Source organism: Malaya genurostris, chromosome 1 (genome assembly GCF_030247185.1).
Source record: "Malaya genurostris strain Urasoe2022 chromosome 1, Malgen_1.1, whole genome shotgun sequence".
Lineage (NCBI taxonomy): Eukaryota > Metazoa > Arthropoda > Insecta > Diptera > Culicidae > Malaya > Malaya genurostris.
The window spans coordinates 137,754,955-137,779,692 of NC_080570.1; the positions used below are offsets into that span (position 1 = coordinate 137,754,955).

Here is a 24,738-nt window from a genome sequence, read left to right on the forward strand (position 1 = left end):
CTTCAAAGGATTCAGAATAAAATTCTGAAAATGATTTTGAAGCGTCCTCCCTGGTTTAGCACAAATGAGTTACACAGACTCACAAATATAGAACCATTAGATGTAATGTCACATAATATTATAAGCAAATTCCGACAAAAATCGATGCAATCTTCAATTGAATCGATTCGCTCTCTGTATTAGTTAGTAAGTTAGTATATAAGTTCCTTTTCCCCATTACACAATACAAGTAGGTTTAGAATTTTCCCTACACAAAAATCTCAGAATTGCGGAAGCAAATAATGTCTTCATGGTAATAACCAAATCATATATATATATATATATATATATATATATATATATATATATATATATATATATATATATATATATATATATATATATATATATATATATATATATATATATATATATATATATATATATATATATATATATATATATATATATATATATATATATATATATATAACAGGGCTGAAAAGTCACCACTTGTGGCTGAACACCCAATTTAAATCTTAATAATTTAATTTTAACTCATATTCCAATGAATAGTTATTTAAAAAAAAAAAAAAAAAAAAAACACTGCTTGTCATATGATAGAAAATTCTCCATCTACTTACAGCTTAACGTCACAGTCCATAGCATTCGCAGAGAGTTCGAAATCCAAATCACCTAGGTTCGAAACCCAAGTCTCTCTCTGTGGAGGTGTTGTGCTTTTTGACGCTTTTTTATTATTGCAAGTAATATCGCCTAAAGGTATACTATCCCGGGTCTTTTGCCCGATTTATTTTTAGCTTATGCTCGCGACTTGTTTGTTTTCAGTAATGTCTTTTTAAAGCAAATCAATAACTGATTATGCATTCCAGGTTTGTTTTCGTTGTTTGAAAATAACTTCAAATTGAAAACTAGTTTTGCTATCAACAAGAAAAAATCTATATCTTATTTAGATTTCAGTTTGCTTTCGCTGTTAGCAAAAATAGTTTTCGTTTTGCTATCATCGGAATTTCTTTTTGCTTTCGATTTTGATGTTTTGCCACTTAAAACGACCAAAACAACAGCAAATTGAGTAATCGATAAATGCGAACATCACAACATCAAAATGAGTTTTCTATTTGATCTCACACTCTGCTCGGGTAATGACTTTTCATAGGAAGACCAATCCGATCATCTTCAGTTACAGCATTGATGGTATACCGTTACGTAGAGTCAATGAAATCAGTGATCTTGGCATTATATTGGACCACAAACTGAGCTTTAGCTCCCACATGGCTCATATAACTAAAAAAGCGAATCGACAACTGGGATTCATATCTAAAATATCCCGTGACTTTACGAATCCATATTGCTTAATATCTCTTTATTGCTCCTTAGTTCGTCCAATTCTTGAGTTTTCATCGCCAGTTTGGAATCCGTATCAGTTAACTTGGTGCCTAAAACTAGAAAGATTTCAGAAAAGATTCATACGATTAGCTCTCAGGAATCTACCTTGGCGTGACCCGCAGAACCTACCGCCATATCAAGATCGTTGTCAGCTATTAAATCTTGAATCCTTGGAACGTCGTCGTCGTATCCAACAAGCCTTAACAGTTGCGAAAATTCTAAATGGTGAAATTGATGCACCTGAACTACTATCCCGTTTGGATCTTCGAGCCACTAGAAGAACCCGCGATGTGTCGTTATTATCAACGAGGTTTCATCGGACGAGCTATGGATATCACGAACCAGTATCTTCAATGATACGTACTTTTTCACGAGCAGAGTGTACCTTCGAGTTTGGCGACTCATAAAAAAAATTGCATCCTCTATACCAGGGGTTCCCAAAGTGGTCGATATGGACCCCTTAGGGTCGTTGTCCAATTTGCGGGGGTCGACGTAAACGAAAACTGACTATGGGGGTCGACGAGATCTAAAGAACGACCAACTATTATTTGAAATAAGTTGTTATTTGAAATATTTACGCTAAAAAGTTGTGTTTATTGGACCATCTGCAGAAATTGGTAAGTTTTTACATCAATATTAAAAAAGCAAGAAATTGAAATTTCAGAGGAATTTGTTGATGGGGGTCTGAGGCCTAAGTTATTTTAGTAAAGGGGACCATGACCCATAATAGTTGGGGAACCCCTGCTCTATACGAAGACTACAATTACTGTGATATTTATGTATACTATTTATAGGTGTTTGCATGATTAACGTATGATGTTTGTACAGTTTTATTTATTAACAACGACAATTTTGTATGTATTATGTGTAAATTTTGGTGTATTGGAAAAGATAGTGGTTTTCATGCCTCTTTGAGAATAGTGCCATTGAAATGTTTTGGTACACTCAAACTGGCTTTTCCCCACTCATATCATTTAGACTGTAATGTCCGATGATAATAAATAAATAAATAAATTGAGCTATCGCGAAGCAACACGTTTTTTAAGATGATATATTCAAATACATATATCATCTTAAAAAACGTCAATGAAAGTCAATTCGAATGGAATATATTGGCATTGAATGTATTCGATAAGTAAATTCGACCGCGCTCTATCATGCGAGTCCAGTAAATACTTTTACGTAAATTCTATCTCATCGGCCTGGTGAACGACTGGCAAAGATATCGAAAATACTTGAATGTTATCTCGTCTTCAATCGTTCTTTTGAAGTAGAATCCATGCTTGCTACTAAACTCAGCCATATACATGGTTGGCAAGTTGGTCAATACATATACATATAGCCCCATGTTAGTCCAAGTCCCTGCTAGGCCGCCATGTTTTCGTGACCATCATCTTTTCCGCAAAAACGAAAACAACGAAGAAGTATATAAGTTCGTTGTTGCTAAATATCTGTGTTATTTAGCTGTGAAAGTTGATTTTTTTATGCTAGATTATAAATGTGATATCGTTATGAAACGTGCGCTGCCAAATTGTAATACTGACTTTCACAATCAATGAAGTGTTGTATTTTACTTCATTTTGTTTACTTTGCTCTCACTGACTTGCTAGCTTTGATGGCCCCGAAGGACTGAGATGATGGTTACGATAGCACTAGCTGGAGCGCCTTATTGTTGCCACCGGGCTGTGTTAGTCATTCATAATTACTCATGATTTATAGATCTAGGGTAAGAGTAATCACTAACAATAACGATTGAATTAGCATATATTCAAAGTGTGAAAGATTCAAAAATCCATTACGCCCAGTCATTTTTACAAGCCAATATAACGAGAGGTAAACCCACTGCGCTCAATCATTGAAAAGAGTTCTTGTTTCTATTGCCGTTTTTCATTGAAAAACACTGGTGGCGTGGATTGCTCTGATTTTGCACTTTCGAGCAGAAATGCAACATTTTGACGGTGTTTGTTGTTTTTTTTGTCCTTTGCCTCAAAATAGGCCTCAGTTTCAGCGATTACCTCTTCATTGCTTCTAAATTTTTTACCAGCGAGCATTCTCTTGAGGTCTGAGAACAGGAAAAAGTCACTGGGGGTCAAATCTGGAGAATACGGTGGATGAGGGAGCAATTCAACAGCTCCAAACACTGCTCAGAATCATCAATTCGTTGTTGTTTTTGATCGATTGTGAGCTCACGCGGCACCCATTTTGCACAAAGCTTTCTCATATCCAAATATTCGTGAATAATATGTCCAACACGTTCCTTTGATATCTTTAGGGTGTCAGCTATCTCGATCAACTTCACTTTACGGTCATTGAAAATCATTCTGTGGATTTTTTTCACGTTTTCATCGGTAACAGCCTCTTTTGGACGTCCACTGCGTTCATCGTCTTCGGTGCTCATATGACCAGTACGAAATTTTTCAAACCACTTACGAATTGTTGCTTCGCCCGGTGCAGAGTCTGGATAACACTCATCAAGCCATTTTTTGGTATCGGCGGCACTTTTTTTCATCAAAAAGTAGTGTTTCATCAACACACGAAATTCCTTTTTTTCCATTTTTTTCACAATAACTAAAGTAGCTTCACTTAAAATGCAATATATCACAAACTAATAATCAGACAGCTGTCAAATTTATACACGTATCTTTTGAAGGTTGGTACTAACTGAAAATGGTATGGATTTAATTCTAGTGGCGCCCTCTCATAGAAACGATACGAACTTTTCAGCCGATCTGTTACGTATCTGTGATGTAACGTTTATTATACACTTTCGAAGTGTTGTTGTGTATAGTGACGGTGTTAAAATATTATTCTAATAAAAAAATTTATGATTTGTTACCTTTTCAGATACCAAACCATCCAAATTCGTTGGAACCGAACCTAACGGAAGGACACTGACACAACATGGATGAGCTCACGGTAGACGGGCCGGTAGGAGGGTCAAGTGAACATCAAGTTTTAATTGCTTGTAAAAACAACGATCTTAAATCGTTGAAAAATCTTGAATCCAGAATACTACAAAACTTTAAACCGGCCAGCTGCGACCACGAGAATCATACCGCATTTTACTATGCTATCCGATCAGGAAATGATGAACTGCTCAAAACGTTGATTGAAATATGTTCGAGCGAACCAAATTATAGTCGGACGATGGACGATTTGCTTTCAGGTGCATACGAAGATTTAAAGCTAAAACAGATTCCGCTTACCTGCGAAATGGAGTATTCTGTGGTGAAGAAACTGATTGACTTGCGTTGTCAACCAATGGCAAATGAATCTAAATCAGGGCTGGATAAACCTGCACGTCGAATTGCTATGCTCAAAAATCATCCAGAACAATTGTTCGAACACTATTCCTCGGACGATGTGGAAGTAGATGGCAAGTTTCTATACCTGTGCAGGATCATCATGCAGAATATTCAGGTTTTACAGGTGGAGAAGTTGGAATCACCATGCAATCTGGTGCCATGGGAACAACTGAAATTTCTATTGTACGCTTTTAAATCATCTTGTACTGAAAAGGACGAAATTAGTTTTGTTTACAATGCAGTGCTAGATAAGAAAAGATTACTGGAACATTTGAAAAATAGCTACCAAATTTTGTGTCTTACTGGCCTACCAGCAAACAAAAGCGAAGGAACAGAGTTTGGTGAGTTGTGTACCGACTATACACAAATGAAAGATATTTACTCATTGGAGCGAATTGCATACTACATCAGGCAAGCGCTAACGGACAGCGAGAACAGCTACTTTGCTACCAAGAGAGCTCTGCAGGTCATGGGAGAATACGTGAAAGATAGCAAGGCGACACCGCATCTATCGGCCTCAGTGCACATCACGCTGTTTGATACTTTTGATAAGGACTTGAAAAAATGCATCGAAAGTCTACGTGATAAACTGTCACATGCCGCTAATATCTATGTACTAGAAAAACGTCAAAGTCAGTCTAGGTCAGATTTCAAGAATAGTCTGAACAAACTGTTGAGCGTCGTTCAAGATGTCCTTGTCGAAAGAAAACTTCAAATGGTAATGATGGTACTTAACAAAGTGATCACCGGATCGATGCGGCAGAGCGAGTTAGCTCGAATTATAAAATACGTACGTTTTGAGAACATAGATTTCACACAATATGCTTCCAGAACGAAACGTTTGGCTAGGGAATTCTTAGCTGACGTAGATGTTTTAGAGTTAAACAAAAAGCAACGAGAACAGTTCGAAGATATATCGAAAATTGTCAAATCCGATGAAAGCACATTTAGTCTTACTCATGGGAAATATAGTTTTGGGATGCGTTCGTTAAAAAGTTTACTTCCACACGCAATGGATTCCGGATGCCCTACACTAGCGAACCTCTTGTTGAAAACGATTCAGGAAAACAAAGACTCGTGCGATCCAATTTTAGCGAATTTTAGTGCGATGTACAAATTATTCGAGGAACTACGTCCAAGCCTTCCGAACAGCGACCGACAGAAATTGTTGCGTACATTGCTGAGTATTTTAAATATTACAGTTCTGAAAAATGATAACATTGATTGTATGGAGAAGTTTCAAATAACATCAAAACATGCATTGATGAAACATACACGGAAATCGCCATCGACTCGATATTCGTTCGAATCGCAGAGATAGCAGACTTTAGTCCAGCAGAGAACGAACAATTTTTGAAACAAAAAACGGCATTCAAGTATGAAGATAAAAGAAACTATGATAAAAAATTCAATTTGAAACCACTTTATAGTGCTGTTCAAAAAAAATTTTCTGATGAAACAAGAACTATTTCTAGAAAGGTTAGAGATGCTCTGGCTAAAATCGAGAAAGAAAATACTGAAATGTGGAAGAAATATTTTGATGAAAATTTAGAAAGGTTGAAAAATATAATTTCTACTAACAGTAACCTTTCCGATGGATTCATGCAGTCTGTACTCGAGATGCTAATGCTGGATATATTAACCTACATGGAAGCAAACTTGTCTCTGTTCGATTCCGGTGCTCGTAGTGTCATATCTTGCCTGGACCGAAATGCACCATTGTTAATTGCCAAACAGATGCGCAATCATTTGGCGCACGGCAATGTGCTGTTTCAAATTTTACCAACCGCTCCTTCACTGGCACTGATTGGCAATGCTCGTAAAATCATGGAACTCAAACCGAAGGATCTCAAACCCGGTGGTGGCAAAATTACTCAACCTTTAAAACCGTTCGACGAATGGGAAAAAGACGTCATGAAATGCCTGGCTGCACTTGATAATCAGCAAAACATGTTCACAAATGCCGAACAGGGTAATCTCGAAGAAGTCCTGAAATGCATCGAAAACGGGGCAGACAAAACCGCAAGAGATTTCAAACTGTGGAACATCCTTCACTATGCGGCCAAAGGCGGTAGGGCAAATATTTTCGAACATTTCGAAGACGACGACCGACCGGTCCACTTCCTTGAGTCCAAAGACCGGGACGGAAACCGACCAATACACATCGCAGCTCAATTTGGACACGGCCACCTCTTAGAATTTTTCGTACCATATGATTTGATTGAAGTAAAACAGAACGACGGTTGCACGCCGATGCACGTCGCAGCCCAAAACAAGCACCCGAATCTTGTAGAGAATTTAGTGAAAAAAGGTGCAAAAATTGATACTCCTACAAACGACGGATGGCTGCCCATACATTTTGCAGCACAAAACGGTGCTGTCGAGGTGATTAAAACTTTGCTAAACGAATGTGCCGATTTGAAAAAATATGTCAATGCTAAGGACAATTACGAATGGGCCCCCTTGCATCTGGCAGTGCTCGGTGAATGGACCTCAGCGGTCAGTGTTTTATTAAAGAATGGAGCGGAAATTAACGATACAGGACCGGACACTTGGACCAGTTTACATCTGGCAGTCCACAATGGACACGGCGAGATGATCAAAATTCTATTGGAAAATAATGCTGATATTAATGCTACGATAGACGAACATTTTACTGCATTGCACGTCGCTGCACAAAACGGGCACACGGAAGTGGTTACTATTTTGTTGAATCTGGGAGCCTATAATAAAGCGGCGGAAAGTTCCAATTTCACCCCACTGTGTTTCGCAGCCCAAAATGGGCACGCAGAAGTGGTACGACTTTTATTGGACAAAGATCCTGAACAAATCAATAGTGTGACAGCATTCCGATCCGCAGTAAAAAACGGTCACGAAACAGTGGTAACTATTATGATAGGAGATGGCGCTGATTTTAACGCTCTCGAAAACGACAAATCCACAGCATTGCACGTTGCAGCAGAAAATGGCCAAGAAGGAGTGGTTCGGATTTTGCTGGACAACAAGGCTCTCGTCGATGCTGAAACAGATGATGGAACAACACCTTTATATTTGGCAGCTCTAAATGGACATTGCGGAGTTGTCGAATTCTTACTAAGCAAACAAGCTAAAGTAGATGTTTCGAGAACTAATAATTACACGGCATTATCAGCTGCTGTAGAAGATGGGCACGAAGATGTGGTAGAAGTATTGTTGAAAAATAAAGCCTCCGTTGATGCTGTTCATCTTGTTCCAGCTTTGCACTTTGCCGTAGCAAGAGGGTACAAGGTTGTAATCAAATATTTGTTGGAAAAAGGAGCTGATATCGAGTCTAAGTATATTATGAATAACACACCGCTGCACTACGCATTAATGTATCGTCAAACAGCAGTCGTTAAAATGTTGTTAGAGAATAAAGCCAATGTAAATGCAGTAAACGACAAGCATTTTTCCCCATTGTTCATCGCAATCAGACACCGTCTAACAGAAGTCGTTACAGATTTACTGAACCGTGGCGCCGATGTCAACGCCCGGCTACCGGACAATTCCACACCATTGCACTACGCAGCGTTTCTAGGTTATACAGATGGCGTCGTGGCTTTGCTGAATGGAAAAGCCGATATTGAAGCAATAAATTGTGATGAATACACTCCATTGCATGTAGCTACCCAGTATAAGCACATCGAAGTTGTAGAATTATTACTGAACCGTGATGCTAACGTTAATTCAGAAACAATAAACAAACGCACTCCACTGCATGTGGCAGCAGGATACGATTTCAAAGAAGTGGTCGACATGTTGCTGGATAAGGGGGCTGAAATAAATGCGAAGGATAAACATAAATGGACAGCACTCAACATCGCCCAGCACTATGGTCACATAGAGGTAATGTCTAAATTACTAGAAAAAAATGCTGACCGCAGTACAAAGAGCAAACTTACACAGACACCGTTCGGCTTCGACGATGAACAAAACCATGGAATCAGGTTCACGTCGCGAAAAAAAATGTGAAGATAACCAAACTTGGGTTTTACACAACGATTTTTTTTATTGAGATAGTGACAAATGAAAATCTGGTTTGATATAGCAAACATCACTGCTTTAACCTACAAAATATGATATTTAATTTTTATCAGTGGATTAGTTTGTTTCGATAAATATTTTGATATAAAAACAAATATTTTACTTTTGCGTTCCTTTCAAATTCTTGACAAACGATTTCACAGTAAATTCAATTTGTAAAATTTGTTTTAAAGAAACGAACTCCAATTAAAATTGATAGTTGTAGCGCTTTAAATTTAAATTTGATTTTTTTATTTCGATTATTATTCGTTTTACAATTCTTAAAACTCAATACCCGCTTGTAAGGAATTCTGGCAACCGTCAGAGGGCTGGCTACATTCCGGCAGCTGTCATCATCGTCTAGACGAAATTACGTCATGACCTCGCCGCACGTGTCTTGTTTATTTCTCTCTTCCTTCTTTTTTCTTTTTTTTTATTCGACTTCATTTGATATTCGTAAATCCCGCATGTCCATACAAAAAACGAATCTTGAGACGAGGTAAATGAGATTGGAATATGGGTATGTTTGGTAGTGAGAAAGCAATGTTATTGGCAATAACATTTTATATAATTAGTATATATGAAGGGCAATAACTGATTGTACTTTTTATTGAAAAAATAAAATCAATACGCTAAAAATGTAGAACCGATTTAAAACGGTTCTGCCAATCTTGTATGGCAAGAATCCGACAGAAAAGAACCGTTAATAACCGCTAAGCGAAATTCTTTGCCGGAAACGGTTGTTGCATTGTTGCCAGACTTTTGCCATTTCTCTGCGTGTTCTTAACAGATCGGCTGAAAAGTTCGTATCGTTCCTATGAGAGGGCGCCACTAGAATTAAATCCATACCATTTTCAGTTAGTACCAACCTTCAAAAGATATGTGTATAAATTTGACAGCTGTCTGACTATTAGTTTGTGAGATATTGCATTTTGAGTGAAGCTACTTTTGTTATTGTGAAAAAAATGGAAAAAAAAGGAATTTCGTGTGTTGATGAAACACTACTTTTTGATGAAAAAAAGTGCCGCCGATACCAAAAAATGACTTGATGAGTGTTATCCAGACTCTGCACCGGGCGAAGCAACAATTCGTAAGTGGTTTGCAAAATTTCGTACTGGTCATATGAGCACCGAAGACGATGAACGCAGTGGACGTCCAAAAGAGGCTGTTACCGATGAAAACGTGAAAAAAATCCACAAAATGATTTTCAATGACCGTAAAGTGAGGTTGATCGAGATAGCTGACACCCTAAAGATATCAAAGGAACGTGTTGGACATATTATTCACGAATATTTGGATATGAGAAAGCTTTGTGCAAAATGGGTGCCGCGTGAGCTTACAATCGATCAAAAACACCAACGAATTGATGATTCTGAGCAGTGTTTGGAGCTGTTATATCGAAATAAAACCGATTTTTTTCGTCGATATATAACAATGGACGAAACATGGCTCCATCACTTCACTCCGGAGTCCAATCGACAGCTGATTGGACTGCACGCGATGAACCGAACCCAAAGCGTGGAAAGACTCAACAATCGGCCGGTAAGGTTATGGCGTCTGTATTTTGGGATTCGCTGGTATAATTTTCATCGACTACCTTGAAAAGGGAAAAACCATCAACAGTGACTATTATATAGCGTTATTAGAGCGTTTGAAGGACGAAATTTAAAAAAAACGGCCTCATTTAAAGAAGAACAAAGTTTTGTTTCATCAAGACAATGCACCGTGTCACAAGTCGATGAAAACCATGCTGAAATTGAACGAATTGGGCTTCGAATTGCTCCCTCATCCACCGTATTCTCTAGATTTGGCCCCCAGTGACTTTTTCCTGTTCTCAGACCTCAAGAGAATGCTCGCAGGTAAAAAAATTTAGAAGCAATGAAGAGGTAATCGCTGCAACTGAGGCCTATTTTGAAGCAAAGGACAAATCGTACCACAAAAATGGTATCGAAAAGTTGGAAGATCGCTATAATCGCTGTATCGCCTCTGATGGCATTTATGTTGAATAATAAAAACGAATTTTGGCAAAAAATGTGTGTTTCTATTAAACGATACGAACTTTTCAGCCGAACTGTTATGAACAAAATTTTTATTTCAGTGTAAAAAGAACTGGTTATTCACTAGTTCTGTATATCTGAAAAGCATGAAGATTTAAATTTGTATATTCAGTTATGTGCTGTTTTCATTTAAAAATAAGCTGAAAATCAGCACGAAAACGTGCAAAATCGGAAAAGAAGAAGAAGAAGAAGAAGAAGAAGATGAATTGACAATTCAGTCCGCATCTTCTCACTCAATTCCGACAGATTTCCGAATCAACCGGTTGTAGGCGAAATTCATACGGAATCGGTTGTTGCACTGGAGTTGGAAATGATTCGGAATTTTACATGATCTCCACATGGAATTCCGAATGAAAATTTCTCGCCGATTCGGAATCCATTCGGATTTTATAATGTGGGTTATAGCTACTCTACAGTTGACTCGTAATGCCGGTTGATACGGTTTACTTGTTTAACAGTTTGCGTTTAGCGTGCACCCAGAAGTGAAATCGCGCGTTTTGCCTTTCTCATATAGAAATGCTATGCAATCACTGTGAAAACCGACTTTACAACCGAGGCCCGGAGGGCCCAGTGTCATATACAATTCGACTCAGTTCGTCGAGATCACAAAATGTATGTGTGTGTGTGTGACAAATAATGTCAATTTTCTCAGAGATGGCTGTTCCGATTATCACAAACTCAGATTCAGATTTTAGTCTCATCCAATTTTCTTGCATTTCATTTGGATCCGACTTTCGGTTCCGGAATTACAAGGAAATATGTGCAAATTTATTAAAAAATGTGTACTCATTTTTTTAGAAAATTTCTTACCCGTTTTTTACAAACTAAGGAGCAAATAAAAGGTCTTAACATTTTTTATAAAGTCCCAAAAAAAAAACGATCCTGATCCGGCTCCGGAATTACAGTGCGATTAGTTAAAATTTTCAATTGAATGTGTATTTTTTCACAAGCGATGGCGAAACGAGGTGCACATTTTTATAAAACTTACTGCTAAATTCATCTATTTGGCACAAGGATGGCTTTTATCGTATCAAAGAACGTTCACTGGCAACTCTTCAACGATTTAATCAGTGCCATCAAAGAGAGACTAATATCATCGCAACAACAAAAACCCGGCATGGCTCATTTAACATAGAATCGACACCAGTGCGAGAGCGAATTTCTCTCGATGACATTTCTGAGAATCAAAGGTTAGCACGCTGCTGTGGGGATCTTCTCTGAAGCAACAAACGGTCGCTTATTCTCGTTTCGCGATCCGATTCTTTGTGGACAGTTGATAATTGCGATAGAATCATTTTACTATTGCCGCTTATTCTAACTATGTGCAACTAACCTTTGTATTAGTGGTGTCTATGAAAATGTATGTGAATGCTCCATACAAGGGTTTCGAAATATTGCAACCTAGTATGAGAATCATCATTTTCTGCGATAATTGTCAACTTGCGATTCTCTCTTGGGATTATCAGACTGTAATTTTTTATGGGCCGTGAAATACTCAGAGTATGAAGTGGAGCGAAGGAATGTACAAAAATTCTCTCGCGGTTCATGCATTGAGAGACTCGAGTTCTTGTAGCATCTTCTACCGGATTGAAAATGTTGTATACCATATAGATAGCAATATAGCAGCTTCTGTCAAATTTTCGGCAATCACCAACACTGATTTGGCATACCTTGTTAGTTGGTGGGTATTTAAATCTACTTTGGGACTACTAATGCCCGGTTTCTGCTTCCAAACGCACCGGTACTAGTGAAGAAAAGGTCCAAAACTGGAATTCGCTTCGTTACAAATTTCTCAGTAATGATTAAATTGATTTTCACAAATCATAATTCAAATTAAAGCTCTCAGTGTCATAAAGGATACTGTGCAATTTCATCCAGATCCGACTTCCGGTTCCGAAATTATAGGGCTTATTATAGTATCAAAACTTTTAAACTGTTAAAAAAAATATGCAAAATCGGTACGTGCTGGTACGAAAGAAGAAGAAAACGCATACGCCTGCAACACAGTGTGCTTTGTTCAATTTTGTATAGCGTGCAGGGTTGCCACATTTAAATCTATATTAACTTGACATAGCTGTTTATAAATCGAGAAGGTGATGTTAGTTTTAACCAAAGAAAGATTTCGATTTTATTCAAGTTTGAAAAAAAATCTTGACAGAATATTCTAGTGATGTTTTTGGAAACATAGGTAATATGGGAAAGGTCATTACACCACTGGGTTGATTAAAAAAGTTTTTTTTCAATATGGTACATGAAGTTTTCAAGATATGAATTTTTTTTTAGCTTTCAAATCAACGATTCCATAAAACAACCTTTATAGTTTATTTAATGAAAAAAGTTCAAAACTAACAAACAAATAAAATGATTTCAATCAGTTCGTGCTCGCATCTCACCCAACACAGTCGAAAATCGTTTGCGGTCGAAGCAAAAGAAACAAAGACAATACAGTGCAGTGAACAATAGAGTGTACGAAATGGTCAAATAGGATTTAACAAAGCCTGGAACTTGGCCTGCAAGACCGAATTCAATTTGTATAGATTTCAAGCGTTGCTAAGTTAGACCAGCAGCAAATGAAATTGAAATCTTACTTAAAGAACGAATACATCTAGACGCTAATAATGTAAGTGAGATTCAATTCAACAAGGCGTCTAACTGTGTGTACATTATGTTTAAACGTGAAAGCGATGCAATTTCATTCGCTTCGGTTAACAATGAGGTGCACAGCGTTGAGTGTGGTATTATTAAATATAAAATCCCTGTGCACATGGTGGACAATGCCATAGAAGTACGCGTGCATGATCTTCATCCGCATGCCAGCGATAAGTTCGTTCGGGATAATATGACGCAGTATGGTGAAATCCTTTCCATCGAAAGGGAAGTTTGGCGGAACTTTTTCCCCGGCATCCGGAATGGCATGCGAGTGGTACGTATGCAACTACGTAAGGCAATTCCATCTTACATCATTTGTGGTCAAGGTGGGACACATCCGTGTAAAACGCTGATTACCTATGAAAATCAGCTGGTTACATGTCAGGTTTGTGAACAACCTGCACACTACGGTAAACCTCGCACTGAAACTGCGAAAAGAACATCTTCAACCAAAACAAGGTCAACCGTTCAACAACGAAAACTAGTGAGCGCAGTACTCCTGTTTCACCATCAAACCAACCAGCAACTGCAACCAATGTACAACAAGGCGCATCTACAGCAACTAACAACGAGCCCAAGACTGCGAATTACAAGGAAAACGAAGAAAAAACGGAAATCAACAACGATACCACCGATGCGGCAATGGATGACGAGACGAGTCACGAACAAAGTGCCCCTCAACCCTCGCAGGAGGGAAATGGAAGCTCCTCTCCTCCTAGAAAAAGAGTGACAACGAGATCCACTTCAAAAAACACATTATTTAAAAAATCGGCTAATTCGGCCACGTAAAGCTTGTACGCAAATAGGCCTGAATAAAAATATCTTTTAAATAAAAAAAAACGATTTCAAACTTGGGCCCAATTTTTTTTCTGTTTTCAATTGAAAAAAGAAGCCTTAGGGGTTTAACTCAATCTTGGCAAAGTTTCAGTGAATTTGTCAATCACGACCCGCACGCGCGGAGCGTACCGCTGCGCAATTCGCTCGGATACGGCCCAGGGATGCCAGGTCATTTTTTCAACAATCTGTGATCAAGCCAAAAACCTGTTTGTGAAAATCTGTGCCCGTTTCCCGTACCATAATAGCAGATCGAAATCAATTTGGTGACCAAAAAAAACAGGTCTCACTACCAACACGCTCTGTACTTTTTGGTACTAAACTGTGCTCGATTTAAAAAATCGGTGATTTATTCTAGAATCTGTAATCATTTTCAAAAATCTGTGGAAATCTGTGTCATTTTTAAAATCTGTGCAAAAAATTGAAAATCTGAGAAACACAGATTAATCTGTGAACCTGGCATCCCTGATACGGGCTTAACTTGTCGGCACTTGAAGTTTTGAGCATTGAAACCAAATCATAGAAAAATTGCAACTGTTTAAAAACTGTATGTCATCACTATTTTATTACTTACGCAAATCCTTTGTACCCATTTTACTCGCTTTCTGTCTGAAACGTTGCTAACAATGAACTGACAAAGTTAGGATTCAATCCGTGGCGCGACATGTGTCGAAAAGTTAAGCCCACATCCGAGCGAGTTGCGCTGCGGTACGCTCCGCGCGTGCGGAAAAAATCATTGCTTCGAAAGTATTGATCTTTCCACTCTGAAACTTTGCCAAGATTGGTGACCAAAAAAAACAGGTCTCACTACCAACACGCTCTGTACTTTTTGGTACTAAACTGTGCTCGATTTAAAAAATCGGTGATTTATTCTAGAATCTGTAATCATTTTCAAAAATCTGTGGAAATCTGTGTCATTTTTAAAATCTGTGCAAAAAATTGAAAATCTGTGAAACACAGATTAATCTGTGAACCTGGCATCCCTGATACGGGCTTAACTTGTCGGCACTTGAAGTTTTGAGCATTGAAACCAAATCATAGAAAAATTGCAACTGTTTAAAAACTGTATGTCATCACTATTTTATTACTTACGCAAATCCTTTGTACCCATTTTACTCGCTTTCTGTCTGAAACGTTGCTAACAATGAACTGATAAAGTTAGGATTCAATCCGTGGCGCGACATGTGTCGAAAAGTTAAGCCCACATCCGAGCGAGTTGCGCTGCGGTACGCTCCGCGCGTGCGGAAAAAATCATTGCTTCGAAAGTATTGATCTTTCCACTCTGAAACTTTGCCAAGATTGAGTTAAACCCGTAAGGCTTCTTTTTTCAACTAAAAAAAAAAAATATGCAAAAGTATTAAACTTTTTTCTTTGTTTATTATTTTGATTTTTTTTTCATTCAATAAACTATAAGAGTTGTTTTATGGAATCGGTTATTTGAAAGCTAAGGGAAATACGCACATTTCTAGTCTTGGACGAATTTTTACATCTCTTTTAGATTTTACAGTTTAGGCTATTGAAAAAAGGCTCTTTGTTTTAAGCGCAAAACTATAAAAAATCATATCTCGAAAATTTCACCTACCATATTGAAATAAAAAAATACGTGTTAAATATTTTCGAGTTCTTTACCGAAAAAAAAATTTTGGGTGCTGACTTTGCGTGGAATGCTTCATATACATTTAAATCTTCAAGTTTTCCGGATATGCAGAACTAGTAAAAAACCAGTTTTTCTTAGAATTCCAGCAGAGTAAGTCACATAAATTTTATACTAACACATTCATCAAATTAGCGAGATATCAATGACATTTATAATGTCACTGTCAATCGGGTTGATCGAGCACCAATTAATTCATTACTAAATCCGTAGCTGCAAATGTGAACAGAAAAGGAGTTTCTCACTGATAAAAACAAAAAAAAATCACTTCTTATTGTTCGACGTTGTTTATATCATACTAACATATATTTTTACTGATTGATTATCGCTCTAGTTTTCTTCTTGGTTTCAGTGTATTTTTTCAACTGTCGTTTCTCAAACTCAGATCTGAACGTTGCATACGGTAAACTAATAAACAATAACTTATTGCTCGTAAAAAAATAGTATTTTTTGCCTTTTACAAGACAATATTTAACAAATTAAAACATCCATCGAAATATTCAACACACTCATCCGATTCAGTCGGTCACCTTTAATATAAGGGTGATCATATTTTTGGTTTTCGTAAGTTGCACAAACCAACTCGAACATTCACAGATAGCCACTGACAGTAAACTATTTACAATTATTTCAAACCGAAGCTCTACCAGAGGTCTATAAGTCAAGCTATGTACAGGAAAACTCTGCTAGCAAATAATCTAAGTAGGAAAATTTTACCAAAGCTTCCTGTTCGAATAGCTCCCTTAGCCACCCATCTCTCATCCCGGATGACACGAACTCTAAGGGATCGAACGGAAGCGTTAGTTTCTTTTTGGCGACGAGAACACTGACATTTGGAACATTTGGATTTCATCTTAACCTATTACTTTTGTTGATTGTGGTTTGCTGTTGCAGGAAATTTGACCTAGCTATGTACAATTGGAACCTAGAACTTACAGCTATCTATCTATCTATCTGCCTACTGAAAGTCGTTCGTTAACTGCCTTGTGAGCATCTTACCACTACTAACTAGCTGCTATGATTCTTTGGAATGTTTCTAACATTTGTCGACTGTCGGAGTACGGCTTACATCATTGTCTTACATTCGTCGACCACCGCAAGCTGTTCCCTGATAATACTATCACTTTCATCGTACCGCTGCGACGGTTCAGCGATCGGAGTTCCGCTGTTCCCGTTGTAGTCTGTCGGAAGCTCTTCTGGTAGCTTGACGGTGAGAATCGAACTCATCGGTAACAAAGCTTCCAGACTTGAACAGTCGTCTAGTCGTTCTTGATGGAGCTGCTGTTGTTGTTGTTGTTGGTGACAAACTCCCGAACCGGATGCAATCGTAGACGCTGCCATAACCGACGGCACTGTACTAAGGTTGCTCACCGTCGACGAGCTGGAAAATGTACGTCCCTTATTGCTATTGCTACAGCTAGCGGTCTGCTGCCGTTGGAGGATCTCGTTTATCGGGATCTCATATCCATTATCGGTTAAAGCTGACGGCGATAGACTACCATTCACCAAACCCACCGTCAGCGGAACTTCCTCACCGGTCGAGCACTTGCTGTTGTTACTGTTGCTATCGTCGTACACCAGCTCTAGATACTTGGGTATTGTTGTGGTCATCACCGTAGCTCCGCTGCTGCTGGAGGAAGTCGCCGGAGTAATGATGAAAGCTCCGCCACTACCACTGTTTCCGAATTTAATATCTTTGATTGCCGGGACGAAATGAATAAGGGAGTTCTGGTTATTCGGGTATTCTAGCGAGTTTTGTCTAGCAAGTGCAAATGAAATGAAGCTTGATATGTACCTGCCATGAACGGGTTGTGATTGATGTCGGAAAGCAGATAGGATCGGTTAAATACCGCACCTAGAAAAATGCAGAACAAAGCGAATTGGTTTAGTGATGCATTTGACAAGCGGAGATGAGTGGTTGGTTAGTTGACGAGCTCGAAGCAAACTGTATAGAACCGAACGACTCACCATTCTGCACCTTACACGGGAACTGTGATGTGATTAGTATTGAGTCACTAGTTCGCTCCTGTAGTGATTTCAGTTCTTCCAGGCAGTACCGGAAGGTCGGCCGATCCTCCGGCGAGTAGCTCCAACATTTAAGCATCAGTTGATAGCTGAAACGAATACAGTTTTGCTTTACCTCCCGGACCAGGGTTTAGCATAAACTAGACAAACTTACAGCTCCTCGGGACAATCCTGCGGTCGAGTGAGCCGACCACCGTCCCGCACGTAGTGCAGAACCTCCAGGTTATTCCTGGCTGGATATGGCTGCTGTCCCAGTGTCATAATTTCCCACAGTAGAACGCCAAAGGCCCAGATATCCGATTGCGAGGTAAACACTCCATCCACCAAACTTTCCGGAGACATCCATCGCACCGGAAGCAATCCTTCACCTTCCTTTCGATAGTAGTCGTTGTTGTAAATGTCTCGCGCCAAACCGAAATCGCCAATTTTGACGACTCGTTCTCGGGGATCCGGAGAGGATACCAAACAGTTTCGACACGCTAAATCGCGATGGACAAAGTGCATCTCTTCCAGATAGCGACAGCCCGTAGCCACATCCACACACATCGTAATCAGATCCAGTAGCGTCAACGGCGAAGGATTACCCGGTGACGGGCGATTGGAGCGCAGGTAACTCAACAGGTCACCACCTCTCATCAGCTCCATGATTATGTACAGCGAATCCAAGTCCAAACAGATACCGATCAGCTTCAGAATGTGTTTGTGTTTGAAGTTGCTCATCAGATGTGCCTCTTGGAGGAACTCGGCCTTCTCCTGTTCGGTAGCTCCCTTTCGTAAGGTCTACAAACAAAAAAGTAACTTTACCCGCATTGGAAATCATCCGTCATAAGCTCACCTTGATAGCCACTCTTGTCTCCGCTTCACCACCGACTCCTTTGACGATTCCTTCGTAAACCTCGCCGAACGCACCGCTACCCAGGAAGGGTGAACTGGTCATAGTAATCTACGAATGAAGAAACGAACGAATTCAGTTCCATTGTTTCTCATTTTGTAAAACTTAACCCCCCCCCCTTTTCCCGCTTGATTTCGATCAGTTACCTGTTCACGGCGAATTTGCGGCAACAGTGCTATCTCCGAATCCGTGAGCGGCCCCGAAATGTACAGGATGTTATTGCTGTGAATGAAATTGCCACGCCGGGGCAGCTCGCGGAGGTTCGCTAGCTCCACATCTGGAATGCGAGTAGTGGTTGCATCAATAAAAATTTTCTTTTCTATCTCTGCTCGACGGCACGCTGCAAAAAGACACAAATGATGCGCTGATATCGGTTGCGTATGATGGTAGATTCGAGGTGTGAGGTGTGAATTCAGACATGCAGAGATAGATTTAGAGAGAGAGAAAGAAAGAAAGAAAGCAACGAGTATCAGCTGTACTTACCACACACGAAGATCAGGACGACGAAAATGATGAAGATGGCCATGACAAACATGACGGCGATGATTACGTAGTTTCCGGTTTGTCCGGAAAGTAGCGGTTGACTGATGGGCTCACTTTCGCCACTGAACGGACCCCAACCGCAGCTGTTCCGTGCCCTCACTCGGAAGGTGTGCTTGTGGATAGGCTGCTTCTCCGGGATGATCCAATAGACGTCCGTTCCGTTGTAAACGAGATCCCAATGTTCGTCAAAGGTTAAGTACTCCTGGCTATCGGTGGAACCGACATCGGCTCGAGTCGGGATTGTATTGTTCATTTCCTCCGAACTATCTTCTTCCAGTTCTTCGACACTGGCCGATACGGCGGCACGCTCAACCCGATTGGTGCTGCGGGGTGATCGCACCAGTGCTTCGAGTGCGTACTCTAGAATTGCGGCTCCGTTATCTCGCGACGGTTCCCAGGAAACCTTATAGACATCCTGCCGAATCTGTGTCACCAACGGTCGCCCGGGAGCACTCGGCCGATCCGCTTCCGTTTCGTAGATGAATCGGGCGTCCGGAGGCCATACGTACGGATTTTTGCGATTCGGATAGAACAGCAGTACGATAAACCGGTATTGGGTCTTCGGTTGAAGTCCAGTTACTTGAAACAGACCCTTCTCCGGGGCCGTACTGTTGACGCCAGTTTCAAAGACAGTTGTCCACGTTTTACTACCCACGGCCGAGTACTGCAGTTTGTACCTGTTGAACAAAAAAAGTTGATGTAGAATTGTTTTATTGCACTAGGAAACAGGGAAACATGGTCATGAACGGTACGTCAAGAAATGATAAGAAAAATAAAGCTATTAAAATCAAATGGCTGAACGTCTTTCTGCTGGACTATGCCGGTAACGTTGTTCAAGAGATATTTTCAAACTTGCGAGGAGAGGCTGAGATGGAAATTCCAGAGGGATCGGATATTTATCAAGAGTCGGTAAAACTACTCGACGACTAGACGACGATCTTCTTCCACTCAAGTGCTTACCGAGAAAACGTCACATATTCCGGAATTTAGAACCCAGAGGCACAGAGGAATCAATCGGAAAAATTGTTCTGCAACTACGGGAGCAAGACAAAATTTGACAGCTCTATCAGTCGAATTCTAACTGTGATGTCAAATACAGTGAAGCAGAAGTGTGCGCGTTCAAAGAATGAAACCCCGCCGCGTCGAAAACGGCCACCATGCGGCTCTTTGTGGATACCGGACACGCCCGTTCCGGCAGCTGTAACATCCTGGCCCTGTTAGACAACAAACAGAGCATCCAAAGAAAGTCCGGCTCTGGACGGCCTGAGCAAAAAGAAGCTCCAAATAAAGAAAAACCGAGGGAAAAGTGGTTAAATCGCTTCGTAAGCTTGGCCGGAAGGTCGGTGAATCAGGCCAAACAGTAAAGAAGTACCTGGCGAATATGTACAAACACTTCATGAAGCAGAAGTCGCGTCCACTGATTTCGGAGCTGCAGGCAGCGACTGAATAAGATGGGCAACTCGATTTTCCCGGCAAATCGCGATGTGGTGGTGGTGATGATGGACGAAGAGATCTATCTCACCCTGAATGGCAACGACTGCCCGGACACTTCGTATTTTACTTCCCCCACGAAGGCAGTGAGCTCCGAGGTGAAGCTCATTTCACACACCGAATTCCCCAAGGTGGATCAGCTGAGGCTGACAATCAGCGAGAAGGGGCCGTCAAGCTGGTTTTCTTTCGCTTGAAACTTTATAGTACGAAATGCCTGTCGGAAATCTCATGTCTCATCCAAAAATACGGCGAATACGCGGTGTTCTGGCCGGATCTGGTGTCGGCCCACTATTCGAAGCGATCGTTGGAGGAGATGGAGCGATTGAATATGACGATGCGGTACTCAAGTTGGCGAACCCGCACAACGTCCAAGAAGTTGCGTTTCATCGAGAACTCGTGGGCCAACCTTAACAATTTTGTCGCGAAAGCTGGGGAGTAATTGCCCTACACGCATGTTTTGTTCCGGTTAACTGCCGGAAAGCTGCTCGCTATGGCTGCTCCTGTCCGGAATTTAGATCTAGATTGCAGTTTCAGAATTCAGGGCTTCAGACCGAAATCCAGAACCAATTTAGATCTAGATTACAGTTTCAGAATTCAGGGCTTCAGACCGAAATCCAGAACCAGAATCCAGATCCAAAATCAAGTTGTATTTCATTAATTCAACTATAAACTGCATTCCTGAGTTCAGATTCAAAGATCTAGACCAGAATGCAAGTTTAGATTTTGTTTCCTAAGTTCAGTTCTACAATTCTAGAAGAGAGCCTGAATTCCGGATCTTCTGAGATGAATTCTGGATCTGAATTTGAAAACGGAATTCTGAACTGGTATTCTGTTGGTCGGCAAAGCTGTATAACGTGCAACTTGAGACCCCACTATGCGGTCATTAACCTCTTATACAGAACTCCTATATTTCCTCCCCGCGGCGCCGGCTGGGGTACGAGCAACCATAGTGAAGATCGGGTAACCAACCCCGGTGGGAGCTATGGTCGTAAGCTGACAGGGAAGGGGAAATCGAGCGTCTGTTTCCCCATGTTAGGGGCGGCTCAAAACAGCGTCTGACCCGGAGCGGACGTCTGAAGATGAAACGTGGTGTCTCGTCAGCTATAACTGAGGGGGCAGCCCCATCACGAGGCTAGGTATCGCAGCCCTGGTAAGGTGGCATACCGAAATAAAACAAACACCAAGAAAAACGAAATACAGGATGGATAAATCGACAACCGACACGGTAACGTTTAAAGGAATCTGATTGGAAACTCGGTACTTGGAACGTCAGGACACTGTTTGAACCTGCGCGAGCCAACCTTCTTGCTCGAGAACTGCAAAAGGTTAATGTAGATATTATTCACGAATATTTGGATATAAGAAAGCTTTGTGCAAATTGGGTGCCGCGTGAGCTCACAATCGATCAAAAACAACAACGAATTGATGATTCTGAGCTGTTATATCGAAATAAAACCGATTTTTTTCGTCGACATATAACAATGGACGAAACATGGCTCCATCACTTCACTCCGGAGTCCAATCGACAGTCAGCTGAGTGGACTGCACGCGATGAACCGAACCCAAAGCGTGGAAAGACTCAACAATCGGCCGGTAAGGTTATGGCGTCTGTATTTTGGGATTCGCATGGTATAATTTTCATCGACTACCTTGAAAAGGGAAAAACCATCAACAGTGACTATTATATAGCGTTATTAGAGCGTTTGAAGGACGAAATTTCAAAAAGTCAGGTGGGTAATACCAGAGACATAACTGGATGACGTGAATACGAATAAAATGGATCTTTCAGTTTCTTTGACGTTAGAGATTCTGAATTCTTTAACTGGAATTCGGGAACCGAATTTTTTATCGAAACGCTAGAATTGAATTCTTAAACTCGATTTCGATGCTACATTCAGGAATTGAACTCTGAACCTGAACTCGGTAACTGAGTTCTGAATAGTTAAACTCATCACTGAACCTGTGTTGTGGAACTAAATTCAAGACCAGGATTCTTTTTCGGCTCCGAGTTCTGAACCTGAATACTATCACTGAACTCTGGATCTGGATCTGGTCCGCAGCTGAATTTTAGTTACAGAATTCCGGTTCAGGATTTCGTTTTCAAATTCGGATCTAGAATTCAGCTCAGAAGATCCAGAAGTTAGTTCAAAGTTCTTCCTAATCTAGTTTCTAAATTTAGAGTCTAGAACCTCTAGAGTTGCCGAACTGAACTTTGGAACTAAATTCTAGTGAAACAATATTTTAACACCATTCAATTCTACTATATATATTAGTGACAACTTACTGACAAAATTCTAGACTTGCATTCTGGTCTAGAACTCCGAACCTGGACTGTGGAATGCAGTTTCGAACTCAATTAATGAAATACAATCTAATTTTGGATATGAATTCTGTTCCTGGATTTCGGTCTAAAGATGCAGATTTTCAGGTTCAGAATTCCGAACCTGAATTCTGAAACTATATTCGAAATCTAAATTCCGATCAGAAATTTATGAACTGAATTCTGATCCGAACCTCTATTTCAGTTCCAGAATTCAGTTTCAAAACTGATTCAAAGTCCAGGTCTCGATTCAATCCTGATTTCTGATCCAGAATTCGGTTCCAAAATCCTGGCTTAGAATTAAGTTCAGAAATTTGGTTTCAGTTCCAGAATTATGGCACTTGATTCTGGTCTTGGATTTTGGGCGAGGAACCGAATTTTAGATCTGGCTTCTAGAAATGAAAAAAATATCCGGTATTTCATTCTGAAACTGAATTTCAGAACTAAACCCTAGAATTGGATTCTGATCTGAACTAAACGAGACAACTACGTAGGCAAAGAAGTATCAATTAGAAGGGCTGGTTTTGTATAATGCTCCCCATCGTTTTTCACTTTTTGTTGTATTAAACTCCAATGCAAACGACCAGCAGCAGGATGGTGCAATAGCTCTTGTTTGAAACGAAAGTGGCTCTGCGAACGTCCCGCAAGTGATACGAGACTGAACTGAGTTCCTAATACTAGAACTGGAACTGAGTTCTGGACCTGAACCAACCGGAATGATGCACTTGTTTTACTTCCTGCTCAGTCAACTGCGTAGGCTAGAATGGACGAAATATATCAAGTCTTAACCTTTTATACCTACCCAGGTAGGAGAAAGGCGTCATACTTTCGTTGATACCAAACGTTACAGAAAACTTTTTTTTATTGTTTGTGATTATGTCATACAACTGAAAATGTTATCATAAATTGCTGATCATATTTTCGAAGGCATGTAGCAACAATTATGTTGATACGTTAAATAAAGGGTGATTTTTTAAGAGCTTGAGAACTTTTTTAAACAATAAAACGCATAAAATTTGCAAAATCTCATCGGTTCTTTATTTTAAACGTTAGATTGGTACATGACATTTACTTTTTGAAGATAATTTCATTTAAATGTTGACCGCGGCTGCGTCTTAGGTGGTCCATTCGGAAAGTCCAATTTTGGGCAACTTTTTCGAGCATTTCGGCCGGCATAGCCCGAATTTCTTCGGAAATGTTGTCTTCCAAAGCTGGAATAGTTACTGGCTTATTTCTGTAGACTTTAGACTTGACGTAGCCCCACAAAAAATAGTCTAAAGGCGTCAAATCGCATGATCTTGGTGGCCAACTTACCGGTCCATTTCTTGAGATGAATTGTTCTCCGAAGTTTTCCCTCAAAATGGCCATAGAATCGCGAGCTGTGTGGCATGTAGCGCCATCTTGTTGAAACCACATGTCTACCAAGTTCAGTTCTTCCATTTTTGGCAACAAAAAGTTTGTTAGCATCGAACGATAGCGATCGCCATTCACTGTAACGTTGCGTCCAACAGCATCTTTGAAAAAATACGGTCCAATGATTCCAC

The 24,738-nt window shown here is 40.0% G+C and overlaps 2 protein-coding genes across 5 annotated transcripts in view; one reads left to right on the forward strand and one right to left on the reverse strand.

The window, feature by feature from the left end:
• The first annotated feature begins 4,284 nt into the window (after window positions 1-4,284).
• On the forward strand, window positions 4,285-8,678 carry LOC131428291 (ankyrin-1-like). Its single transcript, XM_058592123.1, has 2 exons — window positions 4,285-5,478; window positions 6,297-8,678. The coding sequence occupies exons 1-2, from the start codon at window positions 4,285-4,287 to the stop codon at window positions 8,676-8,678; spliced, it is 3,576 nt and encodes a 1,191-aa protein (XP_058448106.1).
• A 7,513-nt stretch (window positions 8,679-16,191) lies between these two features.
• LOC131425897 (protein sevenless) overlaps window positions 16,192-24,738 on the reverse strand; it is an 85,820-nt gene continuing 77,273 nt past the window's right edge. For 2 of the 4 annotated variants that reach the window (XM_058588173.1, XM_058588170.1), the window contains exons 8-14: window positions 19,324-20,060; window positions 18,987-19,180; window positions 18,784-18,891; window positions 18,103-18,728; window positions 17,892-18,037; window positions 17,719-17,778; window positions 16,192-17,617 (exon numbers count right to left, since the gene is read on the reverse strand). In XM_058588173.1, coding sequence (XP_058444156.1) covers window positions 16,989-17,617; window positions 17,719-17,778; window positions 17,892-18,037; window positions 18,103-18,728; window positions 18,784-18,891; window positions 18,987-19,180; window positions 19,324-20,060 — 2,500 coding nt within the window. In that variant the 3' untranslated portion in view covers window positions 16,192-16,988. The remainder of the gene's footprint in view (window positions 17,618-17,718; window positions 17,779-17,891; window positions 18,038-18,102; window positions 18,729-18,783; window positions 18,892-18,986; window positions 19,181-19,323; window positions 20,061-24,738) is intronic. The other 2 variants (XM_058588172.1, XM_058588171.1) reach the window with 2 other exon arrangements.

Bases quoted from the DNA above. Each gene is read 5' to 3' on its own strand.
- LOC131428291 (XM_058592123.1), top strand. From the start codon at position 4,285: ATGGATGAGCTCACGGTAGACGGGCCGGTAGGAGGGTCAAGTGAACAT. The intron at 5,479-6,296 runs GTACGTTTTGAG...GGATTCATGCAG, and splicing joins TAGCTCGAATTATAAAATAC to TCTGTACTCGAGATGCTAAT.